Consider the following 15,364-nt stretch of genomic DNA (forward strand, 5'->3'; position numbering starts at 1 on the left):
TTCTAATGTAAACAATGTTATCATTACTCCTTGAAGTTAGCTTTCTTACAATAATCTGGTGTTCTTTTAAAAATCTTAAGTACAGGATGAAACTGGAATTACTAGCTAATAATAGATGAACATTACATGACTTGAACATGTAGAATACTCAATTCTTTGTACACTGTACAATCAATTTCTTTAGGGAGCCAACCCCTATATTATGTATGAAGGGAAGGGGTAAAAAAAAAAATCAATACACATAATATTAAATTTTAGTACACACATTCATAGAGTACACTAATTTTCAGTCAGGAGAAAAAACATTGCAAAACAAGTAATTAAAAACATTTTGTAAAGTAAAATGATTTAAGGATGGCAGTGCCAAAAAGAAAGCAAACAAAAATATAGGGATGATACAGCTATACATAATCATCCCTACATGACTTTCAATATTAAAATTTAACATTAAACTGTAAAATGCATACTTGACTATAATATTACTGCAGTTAGAAGTTATATATTCATGACTGTTGGTATACAGTTTGTTTATCATAATATCATGGTTATGGCAGGGTAGGCATCAATGTAGTGTAACTAAGAGCTTAGGACTTGTGTACAAGGAAAACCAAGTTGAGTCAAAACAAGTCTTGATCATTACAGACTCTTGCTACAAGGTTGGTCAAATTGACTGACCTTGTAACCATTTTGTACTCATGGATTTTACAGTGTAACATTAAATTTTAATATATAAAGTCATGTAGGGAAGATCTATGTATATTCATGTTTGCATTCTTTTTAGCACTGCCATCCCTCCATCATTTTACATTTACAAGATGTTTATTACCTATAGAAACTTGAAAACAGCCTATTGATCTTAGGAAAAGGATGGCATACGGTTAATCAAAATCCAAGGAGATTGTTCCTACAACAACACTACAAAAAAAACAAGATTTGAACATTTTGCCAGATTGATTAAAAGTTTCAAGTAGACTTCAAACAGGAAGAGAACTGTTTATCCATTGATGAAGAGAGAAAACAAAACAACAAAAACTTGCAAATATTGTAAGGACTAAAAAGGAAAAGCTGTATGAACAATATTTATAAGACTATCATTTTCCACTAGAAACAGTCGTCATACACATTTGTAAAAGCAAGTGTAATTTTGAAGTCATATCTTGTCATATCTAAAATATTGGTTTTTATAACTTCTCAGAATGTTACAAATACACCAGGATACAGAAATTAGTACATATATATATATATTTTTTTACAGGCTTGTATTAAAGCTACTAAAGTTGTTTTTCTTCATTCACATCCTTGTACATACAACTGAAACCACCAAGTGGTCCAGTGTTTGTTTCCTCTTTAAATATAAAATATGCTTCCAATGACAGAATTAAATTGGTTTTTAGGATACAAACTGTTTTGGTGAATTTTAAATTTCTATTTCTCCTTATTTATTCAAAAACAATGAAAAAAAACACTGGTCCAAACACTCGTCAGTTTTACAAAACTGATTCATATTCCAATACATATACTAAACTTTTTAACTGTAACTTTGATATGAAAAATAAAGGTGAACTATCATTAACACATTCAAAGAGAAAGTGGATCACATAGCTGATAAAATTTCTGATTGACGTCATCAATGGAACAAGAGAAGGAGCCAGGGATTTGGCTGGTGTAAAAATCAGCTGCCAAAATTGTGTAACTGGAATTTTGAAAGTTAATTAAAAAATGTAATATGTGTGTCATTCATGTTAATAGAGACCCTACATCTAATAAGGTCATGAATCCACATGCAAATTAGTGTACAAACAGTTTAGAAAAAATGTGTTTAATAAACCAATGAGGTCATAGGTAATCCAAGGGCTAACCTACATTTCTTATATATTCAGTGAGGTATAACAAAACATGTTCAATGTTCAAATACAGTTTTTTTATTATTAAACAAATGGATATTTTAGAAAATGCAAAATTTCCTAAGTTCCTGCATATGAGAGTAAACATTATAATGTAAAAAGTGGCTAAATTTGAGAATTAGCAAAATTAAATAACTGTTTTAAATAACCAGGTATAAAATTTACCTTAATAATTTAATCTGAAGAAAGTAAGAAAAGTTTGGATAAAAGAACGAGAAAAAAATTCCATATGGTGACAGTGAATATTAATGTTTTTTGTTGGATGGGGAAGAGACTGATGGATAAGGAAGATTATGAACATTTCCGTTTGAATTGAAACTTGGATTTATTATTATTGAGTACAAAGACAACAAATGGGAACTAAAACTAGAAAACATTTTAGAAATGTCTTGAAGTTTTATAAATAGTGTACACTTAACGTATACCAATTATCATTTATACATTCAAAAGAAAATAATACAACTTAAAATATATAGATATATACATACGATGTTTAATATTTCACAATGAAACAACTTTTTTTTTTTTAAGCTCTCAACTACGTCAATTTATAGATATTAATTTAAATCACATTCCACACTATTCACACAACAGGTACAGAAAACTGTAATACAATAAGAAGTCAATCTGCATCTACTACCACACTAATTGATTAATAGTATAAATACATACATAAAACCTACACTCAGTGTTGTTTAACAATATTTTGTAACACTACGCTGGGGTAGTAGTGTAATTTATGTAACACAATAATACGTTCAGAACATAAAAGCTTAAGCATATAATTGTGAAAACAAGTAAGTTTTGAGGAAAGGATGGGTAAAAATCTTTTATCAAAAAAATAATTTGGATAGTAAGTCTTTCTGTTTTGTAAAATAAAAGTAATTCAACTTTTTGCATAACTCAAAATTTTAATATATTTTATATTCTTTGTGAAAACAAGATTGATGATTTTTCTTAATAAACTGATTGACAAAAGTGGAATAAGATTTAAACAAATCATTATTAAGTATCATCATTAATGTTAAAACTTGTATACCTTAATAATAATTTATCAATTGAACAACACAAAAGAGTTTTATACTAAGAAACTCTAGGGCATTTCTCCATGAACACAGTTTTCTCTTATTTCTATAAAGATTTGGTTCTTTTGCTGGAGCCTCCAATGAGCAAGATTTTAGTGTTATGTATAATAGAAAAACTAACATCTAACCCATCGAAGTCTCCAGTAAAAGAGCCACAAGCTTGTATGAATAAATAAAAAATCAGTTCATGGTAAAATGTCCTAGTTTCTTAATAAAGAACTAATCCCACAAAACGAGTCTTAAATCACAGAAAAGGATTTTCATAAACATTTATGGCTAATGCAAGTGTCATTTGTACAAATACCAACTAGACTTAATACTACTGTGTAAAGTAAAGATCAGATGAAAAACAACTAAAAAAACTTTTTTTTCTTCAAAGTGTTATTAAAAACTTGTGATTAAATAGTATTATTTTTACCTGAAAAAAGTTTATAAAACAATACAATTACACTTAGTAAAGAAACTTGCTAAAATACTGATAGTTTATTGATAAAAAATACAAAGGTTACTCAAGACAAATACTTAAATATAAAATCCCACAACCTACTCAAATTAGTGTATCACAATCAAAAACTGGCAAACATTTTAAAAATATCTTAAATTGAAACTTCAACATCCAAAATACAAAATAATAAAATTATTTTAAGATAAAATATAAATTGTGAAAATCCAAACTATGTCTATAAAAAATAATACTAAAGTTTTTGGAGTAAGGATAAAGAAACCTAAAAGAGCTTAATAATTTTGTCAGTTCTACCAAAATGCAGAAAAGTACCAAACAACATTATCTGACAATTAAAACATAATTTTTAATTTTAGATATGTAATAAGATGGTTGTACTTAGAAACATAATAATAACTCTTATATCATATTAATATTAAAAAATAATGCATTACAAACACAACCTGGAATCATTAGAAGAAGAAAAGTAACTTATAGTTCTGAAACTCTAAGATGTCATATTACAAGTCCCTATGGGTCACTTTCTTATAAACTGGTACAATCAATTTAAAATATCACATTATACAACACACAGGCTAAAGATCCTGGTCAGAGATAGCCTAAAGTTCAGGCTTAACCATTCCTAATTAAAGCTGCTGAACCAAAGGGAGGGCAACCAGTCAGATGTTTCTGACTGGATGTCCTCCCTGAATAACAAGATTAATTGTTGTGGGGTATCTTCAGTGATATACCATGTTTTGAACCTGGACCATTCAGCTGAAGCCTGCAAAGCTAACCATAAGGTCATGTCTAGTCACTCTTATACATAAATACTGTTTTGACTTAAAGATATTGTAATACATTTATTAAAATTAAAACTGTGTATATACTTAACTCATTAAAGTTTTACACTTGTGAAACTTATATTAATGCTTAGTATAATTTTCCACTTATCTGCTATTAAGTGTTTTATAGTTAATTAATATTACCTACATGGATAAGAACTGAAAATGGACACATTAATTAACATAGGTAATTTAATATACTGTTCTTATAATAAGTAGAAAACATTTTCTCATCTGCTGAATACACTTACTGTTATCAATATTTTCATCTGTAATCCCAATAATGTCTAATTAATCCTAAATCCATATAACAGCTAACGATGCAAAAAAATTCTTATAGTAAAAATATAAAGAAATAAAAATATTAAACATTCAAACCAATACTGTTAATGAAAGTAACATTAAAGTTAAGGATATAAGTAGATATAGATATGGCAGGTGTAGTATGGTTGACAAATTATAACACATTATTCTTTGCTTTCACTCATAAGTTCTTAGAATTACTTACACCTCACGTAGTAGTGGTTTACATAATGCACTACTGCAGAATTCATGTTCCTTGAAGAACATCTCATCAGTATATGCAATACTTAATATAATCTTCTTTAACAAAATCTTGTAACCAATGAAAGCCCACTAAATGGCTCAAATAATATCACTTTAGACTAGCTCAATATCTTAGATAAATTACTACAACTCATGTTACAGTTTGGCTTTAGATTTGACTAGCAGAACAGTACAGATAGTACAGCAAAAACTAATGTTTATGAAGACAAAAATAGTACTATTAATAATACAAAAATTAGATGAACAACAGAATCATACAATAGATACTAAAATGTTGATTCTATTAAAATATAACCAAGTTAAATTTAATAAAAAGGAAAATAGCATATTAAACATACATAATTAATCCATATCACTTTACAACACATACAAAGTAGGCAGCTGGAAATAATAAAGTTATATCCTAAGTACTAGATAAAATGTATATACTATGATAAGTCAATAAAGCTCACATTAATAATAAGACTTAGAAAAAGAAGTAATAACAAAGGTAAATATGAAAATTAAAAGAAACTAATGTAACTTAACTAATTATGTAATGTTATATTACATAGGGAACTGTTATACAGATTACATTATAACTACAGTTTTATAAGAGATACTTTTCTTATCAAGTATGAAGTTTACATACATGTACAGCCTATATAATAAGTTCTTATAAATGTTTCATTATTTTTCATTTCTAATATTCTACATGCTTTTTACTAATATTCAAAAGTAATAATAAACTGTAACAATTCCAAGCAAGATTTACTTTCATAACTACAGATGCATTTCATTACACATCAATGGGAAAAAACAATCCAGAATAAAAGCAATTTTGTATGTATGAACTGATAAATAAATTATCTGCATCATTATGAAGTAGATGTATTTTTGTGAACATGTACAAAGTAATAACTGATTTTTTTAATACAAGAAAGAGGAATTTCTTGGTGTGGTTTCTGACTACCATGAGAAAGCATATATACTGTTAGCTATACTTAGATAAGATATATTGTTAAGATAAACTTGTGTCTTTTGGGTATCAACAGTCATAGATACATGCCATTCACTAAGTAATCTGCATCATGGGCTAAGGAGGAACGCCCTCTTTTACCAAAACGTCTGCGAATAGTTCGCATTCGACACCCTACCAGGACAAGTAATAAAGCAGTGATACAGAGGCCCAGAGTTAAAGCTAACACGGCACTGTTTGACTGATGGGCATGTGTTCGGCTTGATTCTTCCAAGTCTGATAAGGTCATTTTATATTCTGAAATCACAGGATCTCTTTCTTTGTGAGAACTTTTACCTTGTGACATATCAGGTTCTGTTTTCTTATTTGGAGCAGGAGAAGATCTTGAGAGGCTGTCTTCATGCATTGCTTTAGACAAATGATATAAAAATTAATTTTTTTTTAAAAGGTACAGTACTTATCTTGCTTGAAAACATACAAAATGATGTATATTCATTTTGAAACTTTTAAAAGTTAAATATGGAGAAAATTTACATACTAAGTTTACCTATTATAACGAAATGATGAATTCACTACTCATCACTATTCTACTGGTGATAAAAAACAGGAGAGATTAATGTCAACACTGATGAATTTTTGTATTTTAATCAATTATTTTTCAAATAACTTACTAAAAATGTGTTTTCATTTCCCTGCCATCATGGAAAGCTTTAATTATCGTGTTTAAAACATTAGTAAATAGTGTAATTACTCTTACAAATGTATTTTCTTCCAAAACGTGTTTGAATTATAAATGTTTTTACTATTAAGATACATTTATAAATGTTTTTTATATTTAATTTTATTTCAATGTTTTACTTAAATTTATTACTAAAGGATTATAGTGACAAAAGCTGTAAAACATAAAAAAGATATGTGCAAAAAACATACCCAATCTTATACTTGTAAATTCAAGCTTTCCTGTATTAAAATGTAAAATGTACAGTAATATAGAAAATTTAAAATATTTGATACTAAACATTGGTCTTTCTTATTTAATTTACAGAGTTTTTATTCCATTTCAATAGCAAGGTTCAAATAACTTTTGAACACTTTTAAACTAAATTTTAAGACCTTATTTATTAAGCAAGAAACCTCAAAGTTGATTGAGTTAAAAAATAAAAGTAATCAATAATAAAGTAATTTTATACAACTACTGACTATAATAACAATGAATATTTGAAATTATTTCATATTTTTGACTTGTTTTTTGATTTATACTCAAAGCTACTTGATGGCTGTTTGCGCTAGCTATCCATAATGTTGCTGTGAAAGACTAGATGGAAGGTATCTAGTCAAACATTTTACATACTAAAACATAAAGGTCAGTTGAAAAGTGTTTAGAACTTAAAGTATTTAAATGTTTTCATGTTCAAAATGTTCAGAGTAAGCACAATCACAAAAAAAGAGAAATAATTCTTATGAGCAATCACCTGACATGGTAGTCACAACTTTCTGAAGTTTCTGGTGGTGGTTGATCTTTTCGTGTGGAACAGCCACCACCGGTTGGTACACTGGATCATTTCCAACATTCTGGGATTGTGAACCTATGAGTGTATTTACATAAAAATCTAACTCACCATCACAAAAAATAAAAAGACAGTACTAATTATAGTCACAAAATTCATAATCAATCTCAACAAATCTACAATAAAAGTAAAATAAATGTGATTTGTTATTACCATTGCTCTTGTATTTTCTTGCATAACTCTGTGATAAGTATTATAAACTAATGAATAGATAAGTATTATTGCTTAGTTCTTAAAAGTTATCAGTACTACAAATGACCTGATCTTTTTTATTTATACATTTAATCTACAGATAGCACACCTTTCAACCACATAACAAACACCAAAGAAAATGTCTCAATACTCTTATTATTTTCCTCAAACATAAATTGTTTTAATTTTTACCGAGTAGAAATATTAATAGTCATAACCTAAATATTAACAATTTCTGCCTAATTTCTCACCCAAATAGAGAAATAAAGCAGTTAAATTATTTACTGTACTATCAAAACCTTGGATAATTCTATTATTTACCTAGTCTACTTGTTTAAGTTAACTGAAAATTCTATACAGCAGATGTTCCATCATATCTAGAACACTCTTGTTCATATAAAAACCAAAAACAAGATGCATATTATGAAACTAACAAAAAAATCTGTCCATTACCATTCCTTTCATTACCCTTTAATTCATAAAGGAAAATGTATTTGGTCATAGCACCCAAAGACATTGGAGATATAGCTTTGTGGATAGTGAGGAGGATGGATATGCAATTATTACAAAACTATCAATGTAAGGATTTATAGTTCCAGTTACCGCCATTTTGTAATCATTTTAAAGAGTGAAGATAAGGAGTTATATAAATGTAAAAATATAGGGTGGTTTATTTCAACTCCAATGTTATTTTACGTCAAAATATTAAAAGTGACTGCCATCCCACAACTGACTACAGGCAGCAGGAGTTGAGATGTTGATGGTCAAAGTATTCAACTCCTAACCCCTAATTTGATGTTCCCTAACAGTTAACTAGTTTGACATTTGTGTTTGAATCATATACGACAGATGGAATATCCCCAATACCTATTGGGGTTGCTATGATCACAGACATTTTCCATTAGGAATTAAACGATAATGACATGAAACTGGCAATGCACTGCTTTTTCTTTTTAATTAGTCTCATAATACACATCTTGGTTTTTATATTAACTTTCATCATTGTTATATAGTGCTGATTTTATTGACTATAAACTTATGATGTAATTTGTAATATTAACTCTCTTGCTATGAGCTCAGTCCAACTGACCTACATCTTGACCCAAAATTGACCTTTGGAGTTTCCATACTAGAACTTTTAATATGTTGTTTGTATCTTCACAAAATTTTGCAAGCTTTCTGTAAGCAGCAAGTCTTTTATATACAAAAAATAGGAATTTTTAATGAAATATTTTTACTAAAAATTTCTCCATGAATATATAGTCAAAGTGTTGACTGCTCCAAGTGCAAAATAATTTTCATGTTAACATTAAAAATACTTTTCTACATCTGAAAATTGTCAACTTTCATGTGCATAATCTCTAAGACCTCCTAACTAAATTTCAAACTTTATTTTCAGTAAACTTTATATTTTATCTGTTATTTTCTCTACCCTAACTCTATAAAGGGTTGGTCAATTTGACCAACTTCGTAACCACCATAAAAAAAATATACAAAATAAATCTAAAGTCATTATTTCCCTATATTGAAAATATTTTTCCGATAGGTACTTTCCTCATTCTGTGCTGCCCTTACTATGCAAAAATTATTTTGCATGCCACAAGCCTTGAACTTTCACTTACCCCATGATCTACATGGTTCAACAGCATCTTGAATATAAATCATCATGCGACAACCCTCCACCAACAAGAGTGCAACACACACCCTTCTGACACATGTGACTCCCTCTATTCAATTCTACCAAACTATCACTTTGAGATTAGGCAGAAAAAAAAGCACAGGTTTCAGTGGAGAAGAAGGATGGGAAGTGTGAGAGGGGTAAGTACCTATGAAAAATATATTTTCACTATAGGAAAATAATAACTTCTGATACAGTACATTACCTCTACTAACATGTATAGCTAGGATCCCACACTGAATAAGCAGAGGGACCGGTGCGAGGGATACAAATAAGTATCCTTTGAAAGTGTCTGAAGAACACCCTTGAAGTGTCATCCCTGCTGGGAGAGGAACACAAGTGGGAGACCACACCACTTCTGTACCAGGTATACTCTGCACCCAGTGTGGAAATATGTATCGCATACACAGGCAGGAAGTGAGAGAAGCACAACCAAAAAGGGGGAGAAAACTGGTCAGATTGGAATGTAAATAACAGTATACCAGAATCTCAATCCTGGAGATGAAAAAGACTGTAGAAGAACTATCTACAGACAGGAATGTGTGGAAAGTTAAAATGTATGTGCTCCAAGGTGTAGAGTGGTTATGGAATGACAGACGTATGCAGCTGGTCAACTCCAGTCCAAAACCAAGCAGCATTAGGATTAGAACCTCTGACCCATGGTAGGAGGAGGGTCCAGACCATCTTCTCCTCAAGTTGAGTAGAGCGGAATTATATACGTTAAACTGAACTACTAAAGGGGGCACATGTATGCAAATCCACAATAACCAATACATCCGGGAACCTGACATCCAAATAACAGTACGAAGAGATGTGGCGGTTCACATCAAACCAAATCCAATCTGAATGGAACCCCACAGTGCAACAGAGGAAAAACTCTGAGACAGAGCACTAGAGGTAGAACCCGATTGAGGTGGATGTTCAAAAATACACCCAAGTGGATAAGATAGTGGGTAGGCAAAAGGAAACTTCATCAACTTTACAGTCAAATCAACACAAGCTGCTATTGTCAGCAGCAGACGTGTGTGTTGAGAAGACTCCAATTTGGTTTTAGTTGTTGTAAATTCTAAGAGAGAAGCAAAAAGTGTGCTGGGGATGTGGATTAACTTGTTGGGGTCATTAATGTAGAGATCGAGTGCAATATTGCAAGCTTCACTGGCAGGGACTTTGAGGGAAGAGTGACACGACATCAAAACTAGCCATTAAGACTTTAGAATTTAGTTGGTCTAGTGTATATTTGAAATTGAAGGCATCTTTAAAAAATGAATCTGCAGATTTTACATAAGATGTGAGAGCCCAGGCTATGTATTTGCCAAGATTATAGTGATAGAAGAGTCAACACAACCTTGTATAGATGAAGACAGGTAGCTGGATCCAGAGTTAATGGGAATCAAATCAGTACATGAGACAAAGGTAGATGGAAAAGGAAAAAGATGAAAAATCCTTCTGACAAAACTTGAATAACCCAAGAATCAGTAGTGAATAACCATCAGAGGGGAATAAAATTGGCCAAATGTACCCCCACTGAACCAGAAACCACCTGATAGTTATTGGAACTGGTAGCAATGAAGAACCCAACGTCAAGACACAAGGCAAAATTTACAACCCCTAATGGTAGGAATTGGTAAGGGATGGGAGGTTGCAGGATGAGAAACAGTTATGGAGTTCGTAGGGGATGTGTGGGAAGGCACAGCACAGTTAGAAAGATTAAAAAGACTGTCAAAATTCTCCTCGTCATGAACAGGTTCAGCCAATGCAGGAGAAACCCAAACATTGTCAGGAGAAAAAGGATGCCTCATATAACGATAAATCTTCCGAAGAATGATAGCCGAAAAATCCTCAGACTAGACCCCTTAACCTGAATCCAGTGATGGATAATAATATCAGAAGTTGTAAAACACAAACTTCATCTTAAAACATGAAGAAGTCAAAAATAAGCAAAAGAAAATCAATAAACAAAGTTAACATGGCAAACTACTATAGAAAAACTAAATATAGCAAATGAATAAATCATGTAAATCACTACTTCGCAAAACTAAAAAAAAAGCACAATTGGAAAACATCTGCACTCAATCACTGCCTAACAAGAAGTGATAGTTTGGTAGAGTCACATGCACCAGGAGGGTGTGTCACACTTCTGTTGGTGGAGGGTTGTTGCATGGTGATTTACGTGCAAGAAGCAGTTGAACCATGTTGATTGTGGGGTACGTGGGAGTTCAAGGCTTGTGCATATAGAGGGCAGCACTGAATGAGAATAACTATATATGTGAGAAGAGGTAATGTACTGTATTGGAATTATTCCTTTATTCTTTCTAGAATGACTTCATTTTGTAACTGGAAACTAGATTTGTTTATTCTAAATAACTTAAAGCTAGCAACAATATACATATGTTTCTATTTAAACTATTATTTTATTGACCTTTGAACCTTATCTAATTAATAATACTGCCACAGAAATTGTAAATCAATAAGTGAATGTGTACCTTGCATTACCCTATCGAATTATGTAACACACGAATTACTCGTGAGTGTACCTCATGAAAAATTATTATTATTTTTCTTTATCTGACCTACTCTAACTTTATCGAACTTACATTTCTAATTTTAAATTTTAGTTACTTTCATAATAATAAATAAAGAACATACATGAGAAACAAGAAATATAATACCTACCTGGGTCTTCCTTTTCTTGTTGTCAATTGTTGATGAAACTTAACCCTACTTTTTATACTAACAGTACTTCTACAAAAAACAATTTTTTATTTAATTAAGTAATGCACATAAGAACACAGAATAATAACACAGAAAAAGCAGACAATATCCTATAACTATCATAATTTTTCTGGATTTCTAACTATGCAATAAAAATCATTAAAAATTCAGCTAAGCTTGTTGATGAGTTTCCCGTGGGAATGAAGTTTGAACTGGAAGCGAAATAGACAATTCTCTGTACAAAGAACAATGTAATAAGATAGGTCATTTGATAGATTAAAACCTTGGATTTCTACTGGTTATAAATAATATAGTATTAAACATCAGAGAGAACTATTGGCAATTTGTGAAAGAGAGGATGTGACAGGTGGGTGTAGCAAGCAGGGTCTGATTTTCTATTTTATGGCTCTGTAACCAAATAAGATTAAAGTCTATAAAAATCATGCTTTTCCTGAGTAATAACAATACTATAATGAATAAGTTACATTAAATTCCATACTTCTCAGAGAGTAGTAAATAAATTAGAGAAGAGGGCAGATCTAGAGAGCAAATCTCACAATTCTCATACTAGGGTGAGATTGATGATTTTTTGAAATATTTCCTTATATAAGTAAGAACGTAAAACTTAAATAATATTAAAAATTGATTTATTAACTATGTTTCTATGCTAAGTTTGGTCGTATACTATGACAACAAAGTTGTTTCAGTAAATTTTGAATGTAACTCTAAAAAGTCATGACATGTGCACTTTTACCTGCCTGTAGCAAGAGGGTTAAAACTATTTACTTACTTATATATTTCATTTGTACAGACAAAGTTATGTTTATTTGTGTTCTCCAAATAATTTTACTTTTTTCATTAAGGTCTCAATTAGGAAAGAAAGAAAGAAAGGACACTGTTACCTTGATTATTTTGCTTTAAATTCTGATTTCTGTCACGTCCTCCCTGGACATTAGGTGGTCTTTGGTAATCCACTAGAGGTTGCTGGGCTTGAGGTCTGAGGTATGGCTGTTGCTGCTCTACCTGAGATTGGGTAAGAGATGGATGTTCATATTCAGCTTGAGAAACAATGTAAGGATGTTCATTAATGTAATTTGATGCTGGAACTTGGGGCTGAGAAGACTGATCCATAACTTTAGCAACATGCTGGTCATTACTGTAAGAGAGTCAGACTAAATCATAAATATTGTGCTGCACATAAAACAGTCTGGAGACTGATGTCTCACAATAAAAAAAAATTAACCTTAAAATTTGTTGACAACTTGCATAAGTTAATTTATAATGAAAAAGTTACTGAAATGTTCTAAACCAGAGGCTTTTTTAAAACATTAATTTACACTAATGATGCTATGGTATGTTACAAAATCATTTATAAAACCCACAGCTTGATCGTATAAAAAGTTTTCCCTATACATTATTACTTGTAAGGATTAAAAAAAGAAGATAAAAATAATCAACTGCCATCAAAGTACATTTTGGTTACCAAGGCTTCTGCAAACAGTAACAAACTTAGTATCATTAGCAGTTGTTGTTTGTACACACTTTGTTTTTTGTTATAAAAAAACACCTCAAAAAGTCTGAATTGTTTCAAATTTATTTTTTTGTTATAAAAAAACACCTCTAAAAGTCTGAATTGTTTCAAATTTATTGCTATAAAAACACAAATTTATTATAACCTGTGGGTCTTATACAAATGATATTAATTTTAAAGAAGTTAATATTTCATCACTAGGTTGACCCTTCTATATCAATAAAAATTTTTTGTCAGTCTGTAAAACCTGTATTTTAATGAATTGGTTTTAAGTGTTTCCAGGACATTTTTGAATTAATCAAATTTTGCAGTAAGTTACAAACCTACATTTAACAAAGCTACAGCTATAACATATTTAGTAATTTAACTGATAGCACAGAGCTAAATACTTGCACTGAAAAAAGCTGCAGTTTTTATAACTTCAGCAGTTTTAGTAAAAGGTTAGATCTAGTAACACAGTGTTAGAAACCTGCATTTATCAATACTATAGTACTTTCAGCTTTAATTTAAATGGCTACACCTGATGACACAATTATAAGCTTGCAATCATTAATGTTAATGAAAATTAACAAATTCACAACACAAGAATAATAAACCAAAACCAAATTTGAGGTAAAACAGCCATTTTTTCATGATTCTTACTTTTGTGGATAACTTTTACCACCTGGCATGTAAGGAGCCTTTTGTGGATTTGAATTGTCTAACCATGGTCTCTGTGGGTACATCAGCATCCCTTGGTCTTGTGAGACAGGTTCTCTTTGTTGCTGAGGTACACCTATCAAACACAGTTTAACATTAACAGTGCTTCTACTCACAAAGTTTCTAAAAAAAAAAATCACTCATCTGATTGTTTTGGCACGGACTCCCCAACTGTCAATTACATTCCAACTAAGATTACAATTAGTGCCTTTACACAGCTTTCACTTCAGATTCAGATCAGTAAAAATCACATTTTACTCACTGCCACCTTTTTGTTGTATGTTTTGAAGTAAATATTCTATTCAATAACTTTTATTCATGATTCCCACACCTTGGGTAGAATGAAATTCCCCAAATTTTCTCAGATCTTTCCCTGATCAAAATAAGTTATTTCCTAATCATTAATTTATGCTTGTAGTGTATCATTACCTATAATAATATGTGAAACTGCAGAACATTCATGTCTTCTTTAATAAAGACAAAACAGGCTGTCACCATTTGCTTAAATGTAATCTTGCAAAGTTTCAAATGATAGGTCACCTTGTACTCAAATTACTGATATTTTGTGAGTACATACACAACAAAAACAATTTATCTATTTTTTAAGATACTGCATACAAATCACATTTTTTAATTTTAATTTAAATCACAGAAACATTATTACAGCATAAGCAAAGCTATAGATTTTAACAATTGTGATTATTATACTTTGACTTTTAATACATAGAAGGAACATGTTCTCATATGCCAAATATTTATTAAAGCAATATTTTCTGATGTGTGTGTACATGCACATATTAGAAAAAAAAACTTTTACTTGTTAACCACGTACCACAGTAAACTCATATTTCTGGTATCTATAAAACAATTTTACATGCTAATGAAATCATTCACTTATCCAGAGCACATTGTATAACTTTCACAGGTGATTTAAAACTGTGTGTATCAAATTCATCTATACGAAAAGTATACTTACAAAAAACTAAGTTTTACATTCTAATTATAAATACAGGACATTATACATGGTATCAAACCTGCTGATAAAACTTCCACAATGTTTACAGTTACATTATTCCTACTCAACTGTAATATAAAATCATCCTCCTGGCCCTGAAATTGCATGTCTCTCATGAAACAATACGTAAACATCTAAGGAATATGGGAAAACTCCATAAATAAGGTG

The 15,364-nt window shown here is 30.5% G+C and overlaps 1 protein-coding gene across 1 annotated transcript in view; it reads right to left on the minus strand.

Annotated features, from left to right (window-relative positions):
• Window positions 1-4,606: 4,606 nt before the first annotated feature.
• LOC106463320 overlaps window positions 4,607-15,364 on the minus strand; it is a 38,909-nt gene continuing 28,151 nt past the window's right edge. The window contains exons 6-9 of the mRNA XM_022390797.1: window positions 14,125-14,257; window positions 12,854-13,107; window positions 7,274-7,387; window positions 4,607-6,209 (exon numbers count right to left, since the gene is read on the minus strand). Coding sequence (XP_022246505.1) covers window positions 5,878-6,209; window positions 7,274-7,387; window positions 12,854-13,107; window positions 14,125-14,257 — 833 coding nt within the window. The 3' untranslated portion in view covers window positions 4,607-5,877. The remainder of the gene's footprint in view (window positions 6,210-7,273; window positions 7,388-12,853; window positions 13,108-14,124; window positions 14,258-15,364) is intronic.

The sequence above is a fragment of the Limulus polyphemus genome, unplaced genomic scaffold (genome assembly GCF_000517525.1).
Source record: "Limulus polyphemus unplaced genomic scaffold, Limulus_polyphemus-2.1.2 Scaffold1378, whole genome shotgun sequence".
Taxonomy (NCBI): Eukaryota; Metazoa; Arthropoda; class Merostomata; order Xiphosura; family Limulidae; genus Limulus; species Limulus polyphemus.